Raw genomic sequence first — 24,212 nt, 5'->3', positions numbered from 1 at the left:
GGTGGGGGGCGGGAGGGGCAGGGGGAGGCAGGGTGCCACTCACCCACGACGGCATCTCTGATCTAGCGCTTCCGTTGACAGGCGAGGGAGTCCCTCTTTCTCCGGCAAAACTGAATGGCAGCGACAGCTCCAAGAGTCTTCCCTCCCCATCTAGCAGCCCCCAGCCCGACTGGATCGCCTCCCCAACCCACGACCCCCAGTGGTGCCCCAGTGACCCCACGGACTCATCACTCAGCAGCTTGTTTGGTGAGTGGAGGGCACAGCAGGGCACGGCGGGCTCCCTGTGGTGCACATGGGTGGGGCCTGGAGTCTGAGGTCCCAGCAGAACCGCTTATGTCAGGGTTCATGTTGTGTCCCTCACATGGTTGGGGGGGCGCCGAGTCTCTGGGGGCACTTCACAAGCTGGCATGAATGTGAACACCCCGGTGACGCTGGTCCAGCTGAGATAGCCCTGTCTTTGCACTCCGTCTCCTGTACCCATCTCCGGGCTGCCCGCTGTTGGCTCCTGCCAGCTCGGGCTTTGTGCTCTTGCTGTTGGCGGTGAGACAGATGACGGCTCTTGGTGCTCTCAGCTTCCTCTTCCCGTCCGCAGCTGAGTGTTGTAAGCGGACGTGTCCACAGTCTCTTGGCGTGTTGACTATAAGCTGGAGCGTTTGCAGGATGGGCCTCTGCCCCGGACACTAGGTGCTTGTGTGGTGGGAGGAACCGTGAGGGACAGCCACATTGGCCTCGGCGGCCTGCGCAGGGTGGGCTCCTGGGGCCCGTGTGGGATCAGCACCCCCAGCGTTCTGTAGAGGACACGCGTGGGGTTGGGGGGCTGGCGGCCCTTAAGGGTGGTTTTACACACGGGTCAGGTCGGCACACATGCGGGCACGCAGGCCCATAGTTGGCAGTGTAGGTGAATGAGGGTCCGATGAGGTACTGAAGTGGCTCTGTTCTGAAGGAGGTCACAGAACAGCGTAGGGTCTGCAAAGTCAGATAAAGAACGTGAGAGATCAGAAGCACCTTACAGGGAGACGAGGGTGGTGACACGACAGTGGGCCGTGGCAGGGCTCCTGGAAAACGAGGCTGACTCCCTCGCGCTGCACGGAAGACTCCAGGCTCCCCGTGGGAGGGAGGCTGGGAGCACATGACTCCATCCGAAGCCCAGTGGCCACATGAGCACACGGGTACATGCCTGGGGGTGCCTGGCAGGGCTGTCTGCGGCCTCCCCAGGACCCTCCAGGTGAGCCGGTCTCAGGATGTTTCCTCCTTCTCTTGGCAGCAAGCTTCATCTCTCCAGAGAAGAGCCGGAAGATGCTGCCACCCCCGTCGGGGACCCACAGCGGCACCTCCCTGCTGGGCCCCAGCTTGCTGGATGGCAACTCGAGAGACTCGTTTGTGTCCCGGTCCCTGGCTGATGTCGCTGAGGTAGGCGCATGGCCCTAGCTGAGACTTGGCGGGCAGCCCGCCTTCTGGAGGTGGCCGGATGCCTCTGCCAGGCCCATTGGGTGCTTGGAAGGCGGAGCTGTCCTGAACGGGGAAGGTCTGGCCGCCCTGGGCCAGCACTTGTTCCCGTGTGGCGACAAATGCGGGATGCAAGCCAAAAGCTCTGTCCTGGAGGCCTCGGAGCTGGGGAAGCCCCGGAGGCGGGTGGCCTGTGGGGCCTCTGCTGGTGGGCAGCGTGGGCTCTGGGTGCGTTCTTCCCATCAGCGCCGCCGCTCCTGCTTCGGTTTCCTGGTCCATCCATTGCTGCCACCGTCTTTCGAGGAATAGGCGGCCGCTGCGGGTGGTACATCCTCCATGCTGCCGCCCGATGGGCAGGGGTGCCTTCCAGCCGCCTCTCCCTGTGTGGTGGCTTGAGGCTGCTGCCCGCTGAGCTGAACACCAGCTCGGGGTGGGGAGTTGACGAGGAGGCGAGACTCGGTCTGTGACGCCCCTCGTTTGTCCACTCGGAGCTGCCCGGGCCTCCACCCCGCGAGGAGTGATTGCGTCAGGGAGCAGGCAGGACTGGCAAGGGCAGGGGCAGAGAGCACAGCGGTCCGAGAGGGACAGGCGGGAGGACGTGTGGGAGACAGAAGGCTCTGCGGAGAGTAGGCTGGGCCTAGTTCTGGGTCAGAGGCCTGGAGTAGCATCTCCTGAGTGCTGCTTCCCTGGGATGTGCCGGTGTCGGTGGGTCTCTCCAAGAGTTCCTCATTGGTTTCCTGACGGAGCCCTGGATCCGACCGCTCACGGCTGTTTCTCATAGACGCCTGGGCTTCCCCTTATCCCGACTGGCGTCTGGAGATCTGAGGAGCTCGTGGGGAGAGTTCAGAGCTGAGCAATGATGTGACTAAAAATTCTACCCAAATAGACGCAGAGAACAGCAGCACACACCCTCCTTGCAGTGCGCAGCATTTCTCAAACTGCTTGTGGGTTTGATGTCACAGGAGAAGCCCATCTTTCCCCTCCTGTATGTGTGTGCGCACGTGTGTGTGTCTGTGTGCCTGTGCTCACGCGCTTACTAGCCCTCGGCTTCTGTGCAGATGGGCCTGCCACACGTACCTGAGACCCCTTTTCAGGACTCTGCCCTTCTGGGCAGTCTCCAGAGCAGCAGTAGCAGCAGTGCCCAGGGCTGTTTTAAGTGCAGACTCATGGGCCCAGCCCAGGTCCACCCCAGGTTCACCCTAGGCTCACTCCAGGCCCACCCCAGACCAACCCCCCAGGTTCACTCCAGGCCCACCCCTGGCCCACGTGATGGGCTTTGAACAGAATGGGCATGAGGAGGGGTGGGAAAGGTAGGGCCAGGCTGGCTCACGTCGACAGTGATGGCGGCTGCTGGTGAGCACGTATGGGGAAGATAGACACTAGATGCTCTGATTTTTGAAAACAGGTTTTAGTTTGACGTTTTTCCTAAAAAGCTTAAAAGTCTATTTATCGAAGTAGTCTCGTGAGTTCCAGATCACAAGTTGCCTGGTCTTCTGACTGAACCAGCCGGATGCCCCTGTCGTGAACCCTTAAAATTCAGTTCATGCCATAGCTTTACTCGGGATTTTCTGACCTGGCTCATTGACTGGGGTTTCGAGTCTTCCCCGGTTCGTTCAGCTCCCACTGAAGTCCCTGCCAGTTGCTCCCAGGCCAACGGCCTGCCAGCCACCTGCTGACCTGGACTTCCCTTGTGTCCTCTGCTTTGTAGGTTGTGGACTCCCAGCTGGTGTGCATGATGAATGAAAACAGCATCGATTACATATCTCGATTCAACGATTTGGCCCAAGAACTGTCCATTGCCGAGCCCAGCCGCCGAGAGGCTCTGTTTGATGGCAGTGGAGGCGGCCCTCCTGTCAGTGACCTGTCCCAGTGACCACACCTCATCCCTGGTGGGCATCCTGGCGGCTTCAGAGGAGGGCTGGTAGTCCTCCACGGTGGTAGAAGCAGCTTTCTACAAGCTAGAGAAAACAAATCAAGCCCAGGAGCCCCCTGGAGATGATCTGAACAGAGGAACCTCTGTGCCCCAGAATGTGCAGCAGGCAGGAAGCCGCGTCCCAAAGGGCAGAGGGCTGTGGTGGCCTGGGAGACCTGGACGGGTTCTCTAGGAGGGCCCGTGTCAGACGCTGCTGTGGTGTTGGAGCGGCTCCCTGCCGGCCATGGAACAGCGCGTGGGGGCCACATTCCCACCTGTGCTTCTGCCTCACTTGTCATGTTGGATGTTGCAGTGGCTTTTCCTCTCCAAGGAAAGGTGTGGGTGTGTGGCGGCGGCCACGGCCCCTGGGACTCACAGCCTTGCTGCTCTCTGCAGGGGCAGTTCCAGCCGCCACTGCTCTTTTTCTGCCAAACCTGTGCACCTTGGCGGTTGCTCTCTCTGCAGAGGACGGGGAAGGGAAGCTGGGCACGGCCAGGCTCTGCCTGGTGGGGTCTGCGCCCTTAGCAGACACTAGGGAGGACGCCCGGATCGCAGGGCAGCGCACCTGGCGCCATCCCCCTGAAACACTGGCCCTGGCTGAGTGCGCTCTCCCACCGCCCCCGAGCTTTGTTCTGACTGGCTCAACGTGAAGGAGGAGGGAATCTGGTTTTGTGCAGCTTGCGTGGAATTTTAGGAAAAAATCCTGCTACGTGCTAAAGTGGTTGGAAAAAGGTTTTCCTTGTGTTTTGAGAATAAGGAGACGTTGAAGAAGAAAAGAATTCAGGGTTTCCTTCCTGTGTCAAGCTTCTTGGTCAACGAAGATGTCCTTTGCTGGGTCCACCTTGGAGCTTTGGCCCACAAGTTCCCAAACCTCCCGGACGCTGCTGGCTTGCCGCTTACACGCGCGCCCTTTCTGGGAAGGTCGCATCTCCAGCGCCTCCTCTTCCTTCTGCAGGCTTCTGTGCAGAGTCCACCCCGTGCACACGTTTCCTCCTTCATGTTTCCCCCACCCTGTGGTCCTGTGTCTCTCTTCTTCCAGCACAGGGAGTGCAAGCAGGGCGCAGACGCCTGGTGCAGTCAGAGCACATGAAAGCCATGTCCCTCTCGTGAATTCGGGCCTCCTTTGGGTGACCATTTGCCATCACTACCGGTGGGTCAGTGCCCAGAGTTTTCCCAGGATGGAGCTGATGGGGTTGCTCTGCTGCTTGGCCTGGGGGGAGGCTTGACAGAACCCTATCCGGCTCCCCATCTGTCGTGGCCAGCAGCCAGTGCTGCGGTGTAGGTCCAGAAGCGCCCTGTGTCCCACCATCCTCCTGCAGCTTCATCCTCCGCCTGCTGTCCGGACCGCTTCGGCTTTCGAAACCTACCTGAACTGAGGACAGTTTCTCTCTGCCTGCCTGCCGTGGAACGGCAGTCCCACCCCAGGCCAGTCCTAGCCCTCCCCCTGGGCTCCTCTCCCTCTCCATAATGGAGAGATGAGGCAGCGTGTAAGGGAACAGAAAAGGTTTCTTGCGTGTGCAAGCAGGACGGATGCTCCTGGTGGCACGGTCTCCACAGCCGGCTGCAGCACGCCAGGCAGCGGGCAGTGCCATTCACCCCAGCCACGGAGGAAAGAGAGGCCAATTGGCCTTCCAGCTAGTATGTTCCTTCCTTCCTTCTCAAGTTTTTCTCAGAGCTCTTGCCTGTCATGTGGTTTTCCTCTTTCAGGTCTGGTTCTAGGTAGAAACATCACTAACAAAAGCCACTGTGGACTGGGCTCTTAGAGAAAGTCCTGAGGCTCTGGAGATGGAGAAGAGAGTGACGTGCCCTTTTAGGAAGACATAGCATCATTTGAACTAGAGTGTCCTTGGACTAGCTTGTGTGGCTTAGCTGTCCATCTGCTAGCTTCCAGAAATGAGCGCCAGCTGGAGGAGATGACAGCCGTGTAGTGCGCTGGGCTGCTGACTCTGTTAGGTTTGTAGTAGGTTAGGATGCCAGGCCAAGTTTAGGCTGCCACTAACTTGCTCATACTCCACTGTCGGGGACCAGACACCCACAGTATCCTAAGGCATCGATGCTGGGAGCAGGACCTGATAGCAGTGTGCACGTTGCCAGAGACGGTAGGGGTCCTGAGCTGCTTTCATCAGAGGACACCCCAAGGCAGTCTGGCAGGTAGTCTGGCCCCGGTGATTCAGTGACATGTAAAAGGAGGAAAACTAGGGATTTGGGGTCAGCTTTTGTAGGCTTTTCAGTGGTACCTTCCACTAGGGCCTTAACCACAGACTCCATCTGGAATGTCACCTAGGGGCCAGGTGGATTAGGGAGGACAGTGGGCTGATTGTTCTCAACTGCAGTAAAGCTGACATGATTCCAGAGAATTCTGCCACTGCTGCGGCAACCTGACAGGTCTAAGCATTTGCTTGCCGTGTTAAAAGGAAAGTAGAATTAAAAGAACAAGTCTGTTTTTTCCCAGCCTAAATGAATACGTGTGTATAAACATAAGCGTCTGGTAAAGGCTGGAATTTTCAAAAGACCCAAGCAGAGAAACTCCCCTCTTCCTGGATCTTCCTCATCCTGTCCCACGGAAGTGGTAGTCTTGGTGTGCACATGTGGCTTCCTTTGTGCATTTGAGCATGCTGTGAGTAAGACCAGCTCCGTCCCTTGGAAAACTCCCTCCCTAGTCGCTCTAATGTTTGGGACCTTTTGCTGATTGAGCTTTTGTGAAGACAGAGACTTGAGTATCTCTGGTCTTCATGGAGTTGGTGGTGTGGCCTGTGATGAGCTTAGAAGACAAGCAGGAAGTGTGAAGTGGAGGCTGTGAGGAGCATCTGTGAGGACGTGGCCCTCATCTGTCCTTTCTGCTAAGGTGTAGAGTACTTGCTCGGGAGGGGTATTTGGAAAGAGTTCATCCACTGATCTACTTGCTTCCCCACATCTCCCGCTGCTTAGCTGCGGGATCCCGAAAAGGGCGTCCTTCTCAGTGGAATAGCCTCTCAACTAGATCACAGCATGGAATCCAAACTGGTGCGGAGAAAAGTCACGGAATAAGACACGAAGCAAGTAGAGGAGGAAAGTAGCAGTTGCTGGTTTTTTCATTATGTTTAAAGAGCTTGAGATCTATCAGACGCATTTGTGAGAAGATAGGGCACTTTGTCTTAGAGGAGGAAGGAGCCACCCAGCGGAACCTGCTCCAGGACCGCGGCTAACGGGGAGCGCAGACGCGCATCGTAGGATCGCGGCAGCCAGCGGGACCGGTGTCCGCCACGAGGCAGCGGCGGCGCCCTCCGCGGTTCCCTGAAGCAATCGTTAAGCCATATCACCGAGGTTTCGGCGCGCCGGAGACGTGAATCTGTTGTACGGATTATAAATATGCATATACAGTGTATGTACAAAGCAGAATGCCTGTCCTTCCTGGTTATTTTTTGTACCATATTGTAAATTATATTATTTATTCTTTACCAATTTTGGGAATAAAAGGTGTTTTGGTTATTTAATATAATAAAAGCTGTTAAACTTCTTATGTTTAAATTTCCAGTTCAACTTGTAAATCTTTTTATTATTGTGCATAAATACATACTAATACTTGATCTAATACTTCTCGACTGAGCCTTGTTTCCTTCGCGGCGGGCATGGCGCTGGCAGCCCGGCGTCGGGTCCCGCGGCTGCGCGGCCACCGGTGGCTCCCAGCGATACCCCGGCTTTGCCTCCTGCTGCCGGGAGGCGCTTCCGGAGTGCGTGCCTGCGCCTGCGCAGGGAGGGTCAGGGCCCACCCCGCAGCCCTGCTGCCCAATGTCGGCGCCCGAGGCCTGAGCGGCATCTGCTATCACCAAATCGGCTGCGAGCGCGGCGCGAGCCTCGCGGGGCTTCCGTCCCTGTGGGCGGGGGCGCGGCCCGGCGCCGCGATAGGCGGCGGCGGCGTGACTGGCGTCGACGGCGTCCAATAGGCGCGGGTGGGCGGGCCTCGCGCTGCGTAGGGCCGGGCGGGAACCGCGGTGCGGCGGTCGAGGAGGAGCTGCACTATGGCCGACATGTTTCAGGCCCCGGAGAGTGAGGGCGCCCGGGTCGGCTCCAGGTGTGTGGCGGGCGCGGTCACGTGGCCGGCGCGGTTGCGGGTGCCGGGTGACCTCACAGAGCCGCGGTCCCCGCGTCCCGCTCCGAGAGGCGGGCGCTCGGTCCGGAAGCGCTCCGGTGCCCCGCAGAGTGTGGGCTGGAGGCCCGAGGCGCGCCGCCCGCGCTGCTCCTCCTGGGCCCACGTTCCCCTCGTGTCCTCACCCGCAGACGCTGGTCGAATGGTGTGCGGGGCCGCCGCGGGGAGCCCGGGACCAAGGGGGTGGGCGGGGCCGCGCCCTCCGGTAGCCGTGCTAGCGCCGGTGCGCGGGGGACGGGGCCGCGGGGTGGGGGTCAGCGTCCTGGGCTCCGTCCCGGGGTCCCCAGGGCCGGGCGCCGCGCTCCCCTAATCCCGGGGCTTCCAGGGCCGGGCGCCGCGCACCCGCGCTCCCCTAATCTCGGGGTTCCCTGGGGCCTGGAGCCGCGCTCCCCTAATCCCGCCCCCTGCCCCGGGCCGCCGCGCTCCCCTAATCCCGGGGCCTCCAGGGCCGGGCATCCTGCTCCCCCAATCCCGGGATTCCCGGAGCCTGGAGCCCCGCTTCCTTAATCTCGGGGTCCCGCAGGGCCCGGCCCCGCGCTCCCCTAATCCCGGGGCCTCCAGGGCTTGGCGCCGCGCTCCCCTAATCTCGGGGTCCCCTAGGGCCTGGCTCTGCGCTCCTCTAGTGGCCACCTAGCCTTGTCAGGTTTGATGGTTGTAGATGCCCATAGCTTTCATTACTCAGCGATCCTCTTCTGTCTCCCAGCCTTGCCCTAACGGCAGAGGAGAGTGTGTGTGACAGCTGTCGAGGTAAATACCACATCCAGTAGGTAACACGGGGAAGAACTTGCCGAAAACCCTGTAAGTCTGGGGGAGTCGGGTCAGTGTTCAGTCACCAGTCATCCGACCACGGAACGGTGACTCAGTTACCCATGTCTCCACGTGCAGTGGTGGCAGCACAGGTTTATCCCGCAGGGCTCCAGGGGCGGCTGCACACTGTGTCACAGCTCCCATGGGTTCAGCCGGTTTGTTCCACAGCCTGGCTCCGGAGGCCCCGCGAACGTGGCAGTTCCTGATTAAACTCCCTGGACCTGCAGGGCGGTTGCTGTCAGAAGCCACACTTCTCCAGGGGCTCTCGTGCTGGAGATGCTATTAGGAGGAGAGGACTTTTCCTTTGAGGACGTGGAAGAAGAGCGTTCTTCCCGGTTGGATGATTGCACGAAGCCGGAGCCTCTGCTTGGGATCAGCCAGACAGTTTGCGTCTCCGCAGCCGTCCTAAAGGCCCTACGGAGCGGGACAAGCCTTGCGGGGCCTCCGGTCTTACTGGGCTATGGAGAGCAGGAGTCTGGTGGAGGCTGAAGACCACCAGGCCCTGCCTCTTCTGTTTTCTTGCCGAGGGGTGATCGGATGTTCAGGGGACTTGGAACTGTCCACTTGTGGTGCCTCAGCCGTCCCCAACGGGAGGTGTTCCCTGTGCGCCGGACTGTGTGCCCGTAGAGAGTTTATCCGGGTCTTTCCATTACAGCTTCTCTCCAAGTCTGACCCGTTCCCTGAAATCTTTCCTGAAACACAGACACCAGCTCTCGGGGGGAGGCTCTGGACCTGGAGGCGAGAGTGGCTTTTGTCTTCCTGCTGCTGCTGGTGCCATTGTCCCCTCAAGCTGTCTCTGTGGCTCTTTGTCACAAGCCCTCTGGCCCCATGTGTGTCCTTCACCGTTTACTAGAACGCTGGGGGGTACAAGAGAGGACTCAGCGCGTCCCCTCGCAGTCAGTTCTGAGCTCTCTGTAATTTGTGTCCTGGAGGCAAGTGCCCTTGATGGGGAGCCTGGCGAAGGCCACACTGAGCCACTGTGGGTTCTGTTTTTATCAGAATTATCTCTTCATTCTCAGTCCCCTTATTCGAGACCCTATTGGGGCAGCCTGTAGGATCTCCATGACCCCTGCAAGGTGGGGGGGACCCTACCGCCCACTGCGTTGCCACTGTCCCTTCCTGGGTAACGAGGCCACTGTGCTGCTTTCTTCCCTTGTTTTCAAAGTACAATAAAGCTAAAGTACACAATAATGTAAGAAATACTGCATTTCCACCACCTAAACTTAACCATTTGGTCATTTCAAACAACTCTGGCTACGTCCTTTGCTGTGAGGCTGTCTTTCCCAGACAGAGACCCCAGACTTGATACGAGCTTTGTTTCTCCAAAGGGGTCTTAGGGGTTCTACTAAGACCCAGGGCTAGTGGCATCACTGATGGGAACACTAGAGCCCCGTGCACCTGTGGCACTGGCTTTCCCAGCAAGTAAAGCTGCTGCAGGCGCACAACCTGCTGTCACCCACCGTTTGGGCACGGGATCTGGCACCAGCTTCTGGCGACAAGTGCTCAGGGGCCGGGCAGTTGGGTGAGGCCAGGGCGCAGGACAGAGGGGAGCGGGTCAGACGGATGCACACTGAATCAGGGCAATCTGTGAGTCTCGGGTGCTCTCTGCTCTTAGGGCCATGAAGCCCCCGGGAGGAGAGGCCAGCAATCTTTTTGGAAGTCCAGAAGAAGCTGTTCCTTCCAGCAGGCCCAATAGGATGGCATCTAATATTTTTGGACCAACTGAAGAGCCTCAGAACATCCCTAAAAGAACCAACCCTCCAGGTATGGCCTTTGTGAGTCATCAGTCCTTTGGCCTCTGTCTGTCCTCTTTCTGCTGTTCTTCTGATAACATTTTTTAATTTCTTCATGTCAGCCTTTTCAAATGTTTTCTGGTGCAGGTTATCCCTTGCTGTCAGAGTTCTAGAATGTAAGGACGGTTTTGTTTTGTTAATTTTTTTGTTTGCTTTTTATATGTATTTTTAAAGATTTTATTTATTTATTTGGCAGAGATCACAAGTAGACACAGAGAGGCAGGCAGAGAGAGAGAGAGAGGAGGAAGCAGGCTCCCTGCCGAGCAGAGGGCCCGATGTGGGGCTTGATCCCAGGATCAGGACCCGAGCCGAAGGCAGAGGCTTTAACTCACTGAGCCACCCAGGGCCCCCGAGTGTTTTAATATTTCACTTATTTAGAGTGTGCACAATTAGGAGGAGCGGCAGAGGGAGAGAGAAAAGCAGACTCCTGGCTGAGTGTGGAGCCCAACACGGGGCTCGATCCAAGGACCCTGAGATCATGACCTGAGCCCAAGGCAGCAGCTTCACTGGCTGTGTCCCACAGGCGTTCCCAGCTCAGTCATTTTTTTTTTTTTTTTAAAGATTTTATTTATTTATTTGACAGAGATCACAAGTAGGTAGAGGGGGTGGGGAGCAGGCTCCCCGCTGAGCAGAGAGCCGACGCAGGACTCGATCCCAGGACCCTGAGATCATGACCTGGGCTGAAGGCAGAGGCTTTAACCCTCTGAGCCACCCAGGCGCCCCAGCTCAGTCATTCTTGAATCCTCTTCCCTCTGCCACCAGACCATGGCTGATTTCCAGGCACTGAGGTCACAGGGGCGGATGCTGGGATTCTGGTTCCCAACAGGTAGGCCCTCCCAGTTCTCCAGTGGGTCCTTGCAGTGCCAGAAATTGTGTGCAAGTTGTGCTTTTAAATGTTCTTCAGAGGGAGGTTCTTCTGATTCAGATCGTCACTGGGATCAGAGCTCTATAAAGGATGACCCCGTCCATGTAGTTCTTTAGTGCCAGTCCCCCTTGCAGTAGTCACAGTGGGAAAGAATCTTAGAAAAGTCTTTTTCTTGGCCGGTAGGCTCCCCAGTTGAGTGACCGACCGCATGGGGATAGTTCGCCAAGGAGCTCTCCCTGTCCTGTGTCCCCAAGGGAAAACAAGGTTGTGAGAGGCCCAACACAGGACTTTGTATTTCCGGCAGGTCAGTCCTGCAGAGCCGAAGCTCGCCAGGCTCCTGCCCTGTGCCAGGGACCTAACCCAGGGCAGCAAAGGCATTAGGTTCAAAAGCTAGTTTGGGGTTTGGTTGCTGGGGTGGGTGGAGGGTTAAAGTTTGGGATACAGTAGAAACAGGTGGTTCTTAAAAGTGAGGAACACCCTTGTCGCGTCCACCTTACAGGTGTGGGGACGGCATGGTCAGCCCCATACACCCTTTGTATCAGCGACATCAGGACAGCCACCATGTGTCAGCTCCGTCCCAGCTGGCTGTGGGCTCCTTATGTCCAGAGCTGCCTCTGGGGTGGGTCGGGTTCCCTGGAGAGCGTGGCAGCTTGGGGCACTGCCCCTCTGCGGACCCTCGGCCTCAGGTTCTCCAGCCGGCAGCCTGGGCCCCTCTTGAGCGGAGAGATAGAGAGCCTCTGTGTGGTGCACGGTCACAAGATGCGGCAACGGCCGCTGAACTCACTCCCTGTGCCGGGTTCCTGCTTCTGCGGCTGTTTTGTCTTTGGGGTTTGTTTTCTGTCCTGGCAAGTGCCCTTGGCAAACAGTCTGTGATGAATTCTCAAGGGAAGGCTGAAAGGGAAAGCTCCCAGTGTGCCCCCTGCCCTCTGATGAGAAGGCTTGATTGAAAAATGGGTCCAGGATGGGGGTGGGGGGGCGCAACTGGGGGGTGATGGGAGTGACTGAGCCCGTGATCGTCACTGAGCATTCGCCAAGGGTTGTCATACTCAGTGTCTCTCTCTCTCTTTTTTTTTTTTTTCATTATTTATTTGGCAGACAGGGATCACAAGTAGGCAGAGAGAGGAAGGGAAGCAGGCTCCCGGCTGAGCAAAGAGCCCTATGTGGGGCTCGATCCCAGGACCCTGGGATCATGACTTGGCCGAAGGCAGAGGGTTTAACCCACTGAGCCACCCAGATGCCCCCCCATTGTTTCTTTACTCTTCTTGAGCGGGCTCTGCTGGCTGCCTGGCTCACATCTTCCAGATTGTTCTCGCTGCTCTAACTCTGGTGCTGGAGACGTGTGGACAGTTCCACATTTGCTAGGGACTGTGCTCAGTGCTTTCTGTGTTTTCGTTTGGCTGCCTCTCCACCCCTAGGAGGTAGGTGTGGGGGGCCCCTGGACAGAGAGGGAAACAGAGGCTTGGGGTGGGTCACTGCCACCCCCGGAGCTCACTCCTAGCCAATGGCACCAGGGGCCTTTTGATCCTGGAGCTCATGCTCTAAACTTAACCTGAAAAATCCGTTGGGTAAGTGTCTTGAAATGGAATTGCTGGGTCAGTTTAAAATCCTGATAGCCGCTTCCGACCGGTCATGAGACGGGCCCGGCGCACCCCACCATGTGTGCGATGCTCGCTGCCCACTCTGCCAGCATGTTGTCTGTCTTCTGCAGTTTGGTTCTTACGAAAGCGTATCTTAGGGGGCGCCTGGGGGGCTCGGTCAAACGTCTGACCCTTGATTTCGGCTCAGGTTGTTGGGCTCTGCACTGGGCGTGGCATCGGGGTGACTTTCTGCCTGTCCACCTGCCCCTCCTGCTTGTGCGCGCTCATGCTCTCTCTCTCTGTCACTGTCTCTCTCTAGGAATTAATTTTTTTTTAAAGCCTATCTAGAATTTATTTATGACTAAATTCAGCACCTTTTCCTTCTCCAAACCTCAGTTCATCTTCCAGGCAAAATGTTGACTAGGAGACCTGCAGAGTCCTTTATATAACGTACAGAAGCAGAACTACGTTGTTTGGAGTTGAACATACACAGTAAAAGTGGACCAACGATAGCAAGTCTGTGGTCTGCAGGGAGCGCGGGCGTCTGGTGACCTGGGGTGTGGGGAGGATGCCCAGGGTTCTGGGAGCCTGTCGTGCTCTGTGCACTCTAGGTGCCAGTTACCGGGGTCCTTGGCTTCTCTGTTATCTGTGACTATTAAGTCTTAAGAAGTTTTGGGTTATGTTTTATAATTTAAAAATAATTTTCGGGGGCGCCTGGGTGGGTCAGTGGGTTAAAGCCTCGGCCTTGGGCTTAGGTCATGATCCCAGGGTCCTGGGATTGAGCCCCACATCGAGCTCTCTGCTCAGTGGGGAGCCTGTTTCCCTCTCTCTCTGCCTGCCTCTCTGCCTACTTGTGATCTCTCTCTCTCTCAAATAAATAAATAAAATCTTAAAATAATAAATTTTTTTGATGAGCAGTGTCTTTAGCCAAAAACTTCAAATTGAGTTACTTTTATTTTCCACTTTTTAAAATACTGAATGCACTTTTTTTTTTTTTTTTTTTTTTTAAGATTTTATTTATTTATTTGACAGAGAGAAATCACATGTAGATGGAGAGGCAGGCAGAGAGAGAGAGAGGGAAGCAGGCTCTCCGCTGAGCAGAGAGCCCGATGCGGGACTCGATCCCAGGACTCTGAGATCATGACCTGAGCCGAAGGCAGCGGCTTAACCCACTGAGCCACCCAGGCGCCCCTGAATGCACCTTTTAAAGAGGATTTATTTAAGCCTTTGTAGCGCCACCAGGAGCAGCAGTGTCTGGGGTGAGCTGAAGCCAGAGTTCTGCCCCCTTGGTGGTGGAGATGCTCTTGCTGACGGCAGCCCAGCAGCATCCCTGAGGGCCGACCCTGCCAGGCACCGCTCTGCCCACTTCACTTGCTTTCACTCCCTTATGTCACCCGTGGCCCGAGGGTCGGTGCTCTTGTTAACTTAACGACCTCCTCAGTGTTGATAGATGGAGGCAAGAAGGTTTGAGCCCCTTGCCCGGGCTCCAGCAGCAGCCTGGCATTGTGCTGTGTGGGCATCTCCAGCCCGGGCCTGTGGGTCCTGGAAGGTGAGGTGTGTGGGTGCAAAGATGACATGAGCGCATGTTTCTGGCACAGGCAGCCCCGCACCTTCTTGATCGGTTCTCCTGCTCCAGAAGGGCTCTTCCCTTGCTCTGTTCCCATCCTCGCTGGGCTTGTGCTCCATGTCCCCGTGCGGCCGCGTCCCAGAGGCCCCTCTGTTTTTACTGTCCACTCTGGCTACGGGGACCCTCAGGATGGCCCTGCAGGCAAACGAGAGCATGAACCCCTGATGGAGCCCTTCCCCGTGGGCCCGCAGGGAGCGAGGCGTCTGGGTCGTTCCTGCGGGCTCTGTTTCTCTGTTAGCCGCGTGGGCTGTTTCAGCCAGGAAGTGACTGCCTGGGATGTGGGCCCTCGAAAACGAAGCTCTGAGAAAGGACATGCTGAGGAGTCTTGAGTCCCGCAGCCCGTCCGCAGGGAGCCACTTTCAGGGAGGGGGCAGTGGAGTGACTGCTTTCCTCCTCAGATGCCCCAAAGTGAGAAAACCCCCTCCATGTACATTGAGACGCTGCTCGCCATACGGACTGTCTTCTGCCCTCCTGCCCTGAGCGGTGTTTACGTCCAGGAGACGCTTCTTCATCAGTGCTGGGGGACGCGGCGAACCTCTGTTGGGCATTTGTGTCCCTGGCATCGTTCTGTCTGGTGCCTGAGCTCCGGACCTGCCTCTCAGGTCCTTTCGTTCTGCCCTTTCTGCAGCTGAGCCTCTGAGGGCACAGAAAGGCCAACCAATGTGTGTGGCCATCTAGCTAGCTAGTTAGCAGAATGCTCTTTCTTTCTCCTTGTGAGACTCTAAGTCCTTGGTGCCCAGGGCCATGACCGGCAGCCCAGCTCTGTTAGCACAGCTCTCCACAGACAGGTGCTGGTGGTTGCCGAGTGAAGAGACGCCAGCCAGGGTGTGTGGTGGCCGTCTCTCTGCTTCACGGAGGCGTTTGGGCGTCGACTTTGCCGTCTGGCCAGACTCATCAGCTTATGAGAAGTTACACGTTCGATGCATATTTCCATGATGGCTCATCAGATCACTTAGAGTTGCGTTGTAGGATGTCACATGTCTGTAATTTGCTGACATGTCTAGTTGTCACTGGTTGTTGCAGCCAGAATGAGGTCAGCAGAATGACTAATAGGTGTTATTTTCCAGATGACAGGTTTGCCTTGGCTTGTTGTTGAATTCATTTCTTACATATTTAGTCTAAAAATGCAACAGCTCTTTGCTTTTAACATAAAGAACTTTCCATGGGTTTAAGGAAGAAGATCCTTTAATAGGACAACTCAAGTTCAAGGTTAAGGGAGTCCCAAGTAGGAAATGCTAGAGGCCCGTCGAGGTCCGCTTCCAGAAATGACGGTCCCAGCAGGCCCCCGATAAACGGGTTGATGTTGACGTATGGTTCACCAACCGGGTCACCCCTGCTGTGGGCCCGAACTAGGGACTGGCACTGGGGCGTCCCTGCGAGGGGAGTCTCTGAAGTAATGAAGGCGGCGGGTGGCGCAGGGGGGCTGTCGTGGGTGCTCACTGTTATGGAACTGTTTCTGCAGGGGGGAAGGGAAGCGGCATCTTCGATGAATCCACACCTGTGCACACTCGACAGCGTCTGAACCCACCTGGCGGGAAGACCAGTGACATCTTTGGGTCCCCAGTTGCTGCCACTTCTCCTCTGGCACACCCAAACAAACCCAAGGTAGGGGCTACATTCAGCTAGCAGACATGGAAGGAAGAGAGACAAAGATGGAGTCAAGGACTCCTTGGTGCGGCTGTGAGGCGGCTGCAGTGCATTGCCCAGAAGAGGCGGAGGGGGTGACGTGGTTCTGCGGAGCGTGGTCCTTAGTCATGGGCTTTCACAGCTCCCCTGAGTCAGCGCAGAAACCCACTCCGGTGTGGCGATGAATGAAGCCTGGGGACACTGGCCTCAGCGTGCCGGTGGAGGCGGCTGCCCCTGCCAACAGGCTGCTGCTCTCCTCTGCCCAAGGGCCATGCAGCTCTTCATAGAATCGAACACCTAAAATTTCCGTATTTTTAGTCGTCATCAGTAAGTACAGTAATCGCATTGGATTAAAACTCAACCAGTATTGAGAGTTTGGGGGCTTGTGATAATACTTTTAGAAAGTTTGATTTGTGGCTGGAGCAGAGGACAGCATCTCTGCGTGAGTCGCATCCCGGGGGGGGGGGGGGCTGCTGCTGAGGGAGTTTCCCGGTCCTGAGGGTGCTCAGCTGAAAATGGAGGAGGAATGGAATGCCGATGCCACCATCGCGCTGACGCGTCATAAAATCCTGGAGCTCAGCTATAAGCATCCGTGGCTGCCGTCGCAAGAGACAGCCAGCAATGCGGGTCCTTACAGAACATCACAGCCCACCTTCAGATTCAGAAGGTCAGGTCCACATCAGACCAGCTGTCGGGTAACTGATGCCTCCGGGTCGGCAGGGTAACAGGAAGCAGAGGACTGCACACAGCAGTCACTGGAGGGCAGTCAGGAGTCCTGGCAACTGAGAAGAGGTTTAAATGATCCCAACCCCGTCAGAGCCTGGGCCGCACAGTTGGGTGTCTAGCTCTTCATTTTGGTGTAGGCCATGATCTCAGGTTTGTGAGATCGAGCCCCGTGTCAGGCTCTGTGCTCAGCAGGGGGTCTGCATGAGCTCCTCTGTCTGCTCCTCCCTCCCCATCCCCACAAAAAAGCAGGAAAAAGAATACAGTCCCTATCAAAGTGCCTACCATAGTGTTTGGTGTTTTTTGGTTTAACACTTTTTTTTTTTTTTTAAGTGGAAAGACTATCCTAAAATCCTCAGGGACTCGTGACTAGCCAGACATGTTAACAGTGAATAACAGAGTTGGAAAACTCACTTCCCAGTCTCAGAACTCACTGTCAAGTTCTAGTCCACCCAGTGTAGTGCTGGGAACATGACCTGAACCAAAATCAAGAATTGGACACGTAACTGTCTGAGGCGCCCCCGGCCTCCAGGCACCCCTAAAGGACATTTTTAAATTGGATATTTGCGGGTAATCGAAATACTGAGATTTGCTTTACAGACTGCCCAAGGGGCGGAGGGACTGTGGTGGGGAGTGTGTGGCTGAGGTCTGGGTGGTGGGGAGCTCTCGTCACTGCTGCGGGGCCTCATGGCACTGTTCCCTCCGCTTCGCTCTGGGGTGAAACTCTCCACCATAGATGTACACAAGCCCGTTTGTGCCCTGAGTTCCATCATCCTTTTGAATGAGGGTAAAACGTGTGAATCACCTACTGACCTGGGGTTTTGCCTCATTGCAGGACCATGTGTTCTTATGTGAAGGAGAAGACCCCAGATCGGGCCCTAAAGGTGAGCTGCTGTTTCTGTGCCTTCCCCCGAGCGCTGTGCTGTGGTAGGGTTGCCGCCACGCCCCCAGAGGATGAGAGGGACTATTCCTTGCCAGAAACAAGCAAGGTCCTGTTTGTTGCCAAGAGGATGTGTAGTATTTGAAGAAGACCAGAAAAGTAGGCTGTTATTTTGGGTGAAAACTTCCCAACTGGTCACCACCAGCCTTTCTTCACTTGGCATTGGTGATCAGCCCAGGCCACGACCGGGGACCCCTTCTAGAAGCTGATCTCAGGTAGCGAAGGACAGGGATCTGGAGCCAGGAATGAATTTGTGGCCAACAGTAGCCCAGGCAGCACTGATGTAGAAGTGAGGATTAGAGGAGAGCAGTAGAGGTGCCAGCTGAGAAGAGAGACCGTGAGGCCTGCGCGGTGGGAGAGCTGCCCTTGGGGCGTGGGGTGCGGGGGGGTGGTCAGACTCTGAGCCCCACCTCGCTGTCCTAGTTGGCTGTGCTGTGGGTCACCACTCCCTCAGCCCCTAACCAAGACACTCGTTCATCCAGAAGTCCGGGGAGTGTCAGCCATCCTTGCCTCGCCTTGTTAGGTCCCCAGTTGAGATGAACTCCTTCTCTTCCTTGTCATGTTCAAGTTGAGAAGGTTTGTTACTGATTCTTGAAGTGGAAGAAAAAGGAGTGGAGTTCCTTAGGTGTGTAGGATAATCGGTTTATTAGGAATTTATCAAGGAGTTTATAGTATGAAGCCCCAGCATTGTCCCCAGTTCTAGAATGGTCTCTGCCAGTCAGTCTCCTTGGGACGAGGTGGAAGCCTGGCTCTGTGCGCTCCTCTTCCCATCATGGTGTGGCCTTGTTGGCTGCTCTAGGCCACGCACTGTACGCGCACCTTGCCGGTTTGGTCCCGGGCGGCCTATAATGGGATGGCATGCCGACTTTGTCCCGCAGCTGCAACGAGCACGTCTCCCAGAGAAGAGGCGGGTGAGAAGGGAGGCCCTGGAGAAGCGGGCCGCACCCCACAGCCGGTGCCTATGCCCACGGGTGACAGCCATGAGCCCAGGTTGGGCCCGCGGCCACGCTCTCACAACAAAGTCCTCAACCCACCTGGAGGCAAATCCAGTATCTCCTTCTACTAAGAGGGGCTGCTGCTTCACCTGTAGCCAGACGAGGACCCCGAGAGATAGGATTTCAAATACTGTAGTTTCTTTTAGCCCAAAGGAGCCGGGTGGGGAGAGGGTCTGCTGTGCCCCTGAAGCCGCTGCTTGGGCCCCACCACCATCGCGGAGCCGGGGGACCTCACCTCACGGGCTGCCAAGACCTGGCCTGATGGGGATAACACGGGACTCATTTGGAACTGCAGATGGGAGGGTGTTCTGCGAGGGGCGTGCGGCAGGTGGTGCGGGGCCACGGTGGGGCCTGGTGGGGTGGGGCTGGTCGACGGGGGTCCGGGGGTCACTAGCACGGTAGCAGTTTCCGTTTAAACCCTTGGCAAGAAAATAAGAAACGACCTGTGTGTTGCTGTAGGACGGAGGAGCAAGGCACAGGCCGAAACACTACTGCTGGGGGTCGGGGCTCTCTGGCCCCTGGGGTCCTCACCCCATTCACCGTGGGACAGCTTCCGTCCCTGGGACGGCCTCTGCAGGCCCCGCTGCCTCCTTTCCGGTCAGCCCCAGTGTGTTCCTCTGCACACGGCCTGAGTCACTTCGGCTGCTGGTCCTCGGGAGCTGTCAACAAAAACCAAAAAGTCGCTCTCAGTCTCATGCTTTACAGTAAGATTTGTGCTCTGATCTCTGAGGTACTTCATTTCTGCCACCTAAAACCTTGGCCAGATCTTACGTAGGAACCTCTGCCTTTTACACCCAAGCTGGTTTTGCTGTGAATTGTTCCCGCTTTTCCTCAGTGGCCTCCCTCGAGGCCCACGCTCGTGTCCAGGGCTGCAGCCGGTTCCCTTGTCGAGCCGCAGTTCTCCCCGTGGGCACCTACCCCACTCCCCCCCGCCGCATCTGTAGAACTGTCCTCATGCATCCAGGCGACGGGATGACTCAGACCCTTCACGTGTCGTTACTCCTGTTGACTGTGGGAAGAAGAGGCGCTTCAGAACCTTGGGTTCTTCAGTTCGAATCTTTAAATATATCTGAAGGGCTTTTCTAAAACACCAGCTTTACGTAAGTGACTGCTGACTCTGCCCTGTTTCTGACACCTTTCTAGGAAAAAGACAGTTGGCTCAGGTACAACCAAGAGGAAGAAACTTTGCTTGCCTGCTCTTTATAAAGCTTTGTGGAACCTCTGGACCATACTCAGTTTCCAGAAGGAGCCTGGAGACCTTGGTCCAGAAAATTGACCAGTTTGACACTGAAGGCTCAACAGGCCGATTCCATGATGCTTGTTGGCAGAGGTAATGGGCTGGCCAGAGTGTCTCGGTCCCAGCAGCAAAGTTTCTCCCCATTGGACCCTTCAGGGCAGCAGTCTCAGTCCTACACCTCATCATGTTGCACCAACAGTTAACAAGAGGACAGGCTTAGGGTGGGGGGATGTCCAGGTGTGAGTGCCTCCCAAGCTAACACTGGGTGCTGAAAATACTGCATCATGACGGAAACGGAGAAAAGCCACACCGCTGTGTTTCCATGCGCCCACCGTGGCCTAGACACTTAAGTGCCTCCGGGAGCTCACTGCCGAACTCTGCCTCTTACACCGGGCACGCTGGGGGACCTGCACGTGGCTTTGTCAACCAAAGACCCTTTGTTTACCCCCTTCCAACTGCCCTGTTCACTTGGGAGGCTAGAGACTTTCCATGTGACTCTCTCAAGTACTTCTTGCGTCCACCCTTCAGATGGCCACTTAGAGGAAAGTTGTTTGGAATTCAGAACATTTTTCCACCGTTAGGAAATCTCATAAATGGTAGTTAGGGTTTAAGCCCAAACACACTAACTTTTGCTTAACAATGTAACATTCTCATGATAGAAATGAACTACCATTTATTACTATGTTTTTTGTGGTTTTTAATATGCAAGAAAATGGTCTCTGGATGCCAAATTGGCTTGCAAGGAGTCCTGACCTCATACTGCCAGGCCCTATGGCTGCGGCCCTGTCCTTGCTGTCCACCAGCAGGGGGCGCGGGTGCGGTTGGGGAGCAGTGGTGGGGATGGAGGCAGAGAACACTAGCAGAAACCTCTACAAGGTGCGGAGAGATGCCCTCCCTCCTCTCCCCTGCCTTCCCTCCCTGGGGCCGCAGAACTGGGTTTAGAGTGCCTCATAGTCTGGTCATTGAGAGAAGCAGGAGAGGACTTTCTGCCCCTGTGAGCCTGATGGAAGTGGCCATTAATAATTTGGAAAATGCTCTATACATCGGGTACTGCCTGTGTTTGGAAATTTATTAACCTAGCATTCTGTTCTCAACCTCTAAGCTGCATTTTGAAATTATTAGCCTGTATTTTTATTAAGCCTTAAAACTTTTTTAATGTGCATTTGGTGCCAACTTTTTTCTAGAGCTATATCAAAAACAAGCCTGTACTCACATCACAATATAGTTTTGATAGGGGAATTTTGTTCTTTTTACAAGGCAGGATTGGGTATAACCGTTGAATTAAACTTAGCAATCATATACTCAAAGTCTTTGTCAGTTCTTTGTGTGCATGTCCACGTGTGCTTTCCTCAATATCCGTTGTCCGCGGTGCCTGAACCCGGCTACTTCCTGACAGCTTTTCTCTGAATGGGTTTGCCTTTTTTTTTTTTTTCCCCTCCATTTAGCCAGAGGATGCCCAAACTAATCTCCTTCTCAAAGATTACAGATTTAAGGTTTTTAAACTTGGAAACCAAAGATTTAGCTTTGTGTAGAATGAGTAGGAACACGCCAGTTTCTTCTCCTACACCATTTGTACAGGAACTGAAGGTATTGAACTTGCGTCTGAGTGGGCTTTGAAACTCTAGTAACAAGCCTGGTAAGGAGTAGATGGGGTGCTCAGCTTCTGGTTTGCCTGCAGGCTAAAATCCTGTTCAGAAAGCACAGATTGAGGATCTTTTCCTTATTTATTAGGTATTTTTGTATATCCTAAAAGCAGACAGAATCTGCACGCAGTATGTGGATCTAAGATGATGAAACCGCTCGGACTACCTGCTTAGACACTCTACACACACATGCCCCACAGGCTGCACAGCGCTCTTCCTGCTGGCCCAAGGCCAACACCAGAACGGCACGTCAGAAAGAAACTGATAGGGGCAGTTGGCTGGTTAAGCTTCCAACTTTTGATCGCGGCTTAGGTCAGGATCTTGGTTGGGGTCTGGGAACGAGCCCCGTGTCAGGTTCCATGCTCAGCAGGGAGTGTGCTGGACATTCTCTCCCCCCTCCCTCTGCTCACACGTGCACACTTAATCTAATAAATTTAAAAAAACAAAAAAACCCAAACACCTGACCTTTACTACCTGACTCCGTCATCATTTGTTATCTGAAAACATGTCTGAGTGCAGAGCCTGTCTCAGGACCTGGGCCAGACGAGACTCGCAACATCACGTGCTGGGTTTGCAGGAGCTGCTCCAGCCATAGGCCAGCTCAGGCCTGCAGAGTCCCAACCCGTTTGCCTCCAGGTGCTAGGCAATGGCCACCTCTTAGGTCCGAGAACAAGGCAGCTGCACGTCGGTTACAGTGAGGGAGCCAACAGCAGTGAAAGGGTTGCCCTTTCATGTCCTCTGCTTTCTCCAGAAACGGACTGGTCTTGCAACAGCGTAACTTGTTATTACTTTCCAAACCCAGTGAGGGGGTGTATTCCTCCTGTGTGATCCAGCTCATTTCCTGGCTTGATATCCTTGATCCTTGTTATTCTTGGAGATCATGAACAGGACATTCCTGTTTTATGTGCGACTACGAAGTGCCATCAAAATTCAGTGTGGGGGAGCACCTGGGTGGCTCAGTGGGTTAAAGCCTCTGCCTTCAGCTCAGGTCATGATCCCAGGGTCCTGGGATCGAGCCCCATATCAGGCTCTTCGCTCAGTGGGGAGCCTGCTTCCTCCTCTCTCTCTGCCTGCCTCTCTGCCTACTTGTGATCTTTGTCTGTCAAATAAATAAATAAAGTCTTAAAAAAAAAATTCAGTGTGGGAAGAACTGAGAGGGATGTTACAGGGACCTAGATGACTCCCGAGCAAATTAAATTAGACATTTTTAGAGAAATTTTTGTTTAAATTCCAGTTAGCATACAGTGAGCTGTTAGTGTCAGGTGTCCAGTACAGTATCCCACATTTTCATACATTACCCAACGCTCATCTCAGCAAGTGCTCTCCTGGAAGCCCAGTGCTCCATCCGCTGACGGGCTAAAGTGGAACGTTTTAAGACCTGTGTTCTCATCTTACATTTTAGGGTCTTGTAGTGAGAAGAAAATTTGTATTTCCCATTACCTAACAAATCTGAAAGCAAGTCTCTTTTTAAAAAAATATAACAGCATTTAAAAAAAAAAAGATTTTATTTATTTGACAGACAGAGATCACCAGTAGGCAGAGGTGGGGGGAAGCAGGCTCTCCGCTGAGCAGGAAGCCCTATGTGGGGCTGGATCCCAGGACCCTGACATTATGACCTGGGGCGAAGGCAAAGGCTTAACCCACTGAACCACCCAGACGTCCCAGACCAGTCTCTTTTTAAAGCAAGTTCTAACTTAGGTTGCCTGAGTTTTGAGTGCACCTGCTGCACCCTTCGGTAAGCCTCAGGAATTAGTGTTATCATCTTGTTAAAAATGTCCTTTTGTTTTAGCCAATTTCAAGTAAACGTACCCAATTATGCTAGTAATAAAAAGCAATAACATTGGGGGCGAAGTCCGTTGGTGTCTTAGGGTGGGGGCTGCTGGGCTACAGTTGGCACTTCAGGGAGTCAAAGGGGTCATGTGTCTGAGAAAAGGCCTGAGGCATGTCTTAAACATGAGCCCCAAACACTCATAAGCTTTCTTTGTAACTTACCAGGGAAAACCCTACAGAAGTCTGTCCTGGCTGCTCATTTTGAGAGTAAACCTAGTAATCCTGCATTGTGTGCTTACTACTGACTATAGCTGGGCCGACTCCCTTTCATGGATCGGCTTATCGGTGTTCCGGCATTTCCCAGGAGATCGGTAACACGTGTAGGCTCCGATGGGAAATGACATTTGGCATGTCTGAGTCGCCCAGTAGCGGCCAGATCCACGCAGTCTGAATCAGAGACGAAAGTTCGGTGTCCCTCCTGATGGAGAGGGCGGGCACCCACCCACCCGCAGAACGAATCGGGTCACAGGGGGAACATTCGTGTCACCGTATTTAGGGCATCGTTTGCGGGTGTGCGAACTGGTCAGGGTGGCCCGACCTTGCAGCCTTTCGTTAGGCGCTAGCGGTGTGGCCCCGGCTGCGGGCATTTTTTTTTTTTTTAGAGAATTTATTTATTTGACAGAGATCACAAGTAGGCAGAGAGGCAGGCAGAGAGAGGTGGGGGAAACAGGCTCCCTACTGAGCAGAGAGCCCGACGCCCAAGACCCTGGGGTCATGACCTGAGCTGAAGGCAGAGGCTTTAACCCACTGCGCCACCCAGGCGCCCCAGCGGGCGTTTTTAAGCCGTGGGCCGACGTTGTCCTCAGATGCCAGGGAAAGAACTTAAGTCCGTCCGCAGCAACTCCGCCTTCGGGCTTCCACGTCCTTCCAGCAAGTTCCAGGGGACCCTAGTTGCGAAAGAGGGGCGGGGCGGCGGGCGGACCCGGCCAGAGCCGCCCGGGCTGCAGAGCCCCTGGAGCGGCTGCGAGCGAGCGAATACGCAGCCTGCCGAGACGCACACTAGCATCCACCGGGACACACGCCAACAGCCACTGCGGCTAAACTCCCGGCGGCCGGTGGCACGGG

The 24,212-nt window shown here is 55.3% G+C and overlaps 2 protein-coding genes and 1 long non-coding RNA gene across 7 annotated transcripts in view; 2 read left to right on the top strand and 1 right to left on the bottom strand.

The window, feature by feature from the left end:
• CRAMP1 (cramped chromatin regulator homolog 1) overlaps nucleotides 1–6,931 on the top strand; it is a 55,589-nt gene extending 48,658 nt beyond the window's left edge. For all 3 annotated transcript variants that reach the window (XM_059154022.1, XM_059154021.1, XM_059154020.1), the window contains 3 exons: nucleotides 82–246; nucleotides 1,265–1,410; nucleotides 3,155–6,931. In XM_059154022.1, the coding sequence (XP_059010005.1) occupies nucleotides 82–246; nucleotides 1,265–1,410; nucleotides 3,155–3,319 (476 nt within the window). In that variant the 3' untranslated portion in view covers nucleotides 3,320–6,931. The remainder of the gene's footprint in view (nucleotides 1–81; nucleotides 247–1,264; nucleotides 1,411–3,154) is intronic.
• Nucleotides 6,932–7,285: 354 nt separating this feature from the next.
• Nucleotides 7,286–21,750, top strand: JPT2 (Jupiter microtubule associated homolog 2). 3 transcript variants are annotated; one of them, XM_059155419.1, is made up of 6 exons: nucleotides 7,347–7,409; nucleotides 8,188–8,231; nucleotides 9,907–10,055; nucleotides 15,616–15,758; nucleotides 17,338–17,386; nucleotides 18,321–20,981. In XM_059155419.1, exons 3-6 carry the CDS (start codon nucleotides 9,911–9,913, stop codon nucleotides 18,506–18,508), a joined length of 525 nt encoding a protein of 174 aa, XP_059011402.1. In that variant the 5' UTR covers nucleotides 7,347–7,409; nucleotides 8,188–8,231; nucleotides 9,907–9,910; the 3' UTR covers nucleotides 18,509–20,981. The 3 variants fall into 3 exon arrangements, with proteins under 3 accessions (XP_059011403.1, XP_059011401.1, XP_059011402.1); XM_059155420.1 differs by lacking the exons at nucleotides 8,188–8,231; nucleotides 18,321–20,981 and adding an exon at nucleotides 21,406–21,750 and having other exon boundaries at nucleotides 7,286–7,409; XM_059155418.1 differs by lacking the exon at nucleotides 8,188–8,231 and having other exon boundaries at nucleotides 7,286–7,409.
• Nucleotides 20,675–21,482, bottom strand: LOC131819969 (uncharacterized). Its single transcript, XR_009349428.1, has 2 exons — nucleotides 21,178–21,482; nucleotides 20,675–21,140 (listed from the first exon to the last, which is right to left on the bottom strand). It is a non-coding gene; the product is annotated as an uncharacterized LOC131819969 (long non-coding RNA).
• Nucleotides 21,751–24,212: the final 2,462 nt, after the last annotated feature.

This window comes from Mustela lutreola, chromosome 17 (genome assembly GCF_030435805.1).
Source record: "Mustela lutreola isolate mMusLut2 chromosome 17, mMusLut2.pri, whole genome shotgun sequence".
In the NCBI taxonomy this organism is placed as follows: Eukaryota; Metazoa; Chordata; class Mammalia; order Carnivora; family Mustelidae; genus Mustela; species Mustela lutreola.
The sequence above is the reverse complement of the archived record's forward strand: the minus strand, read 5'-3'. Positions and strand labels throughout refer to the sequence as shown.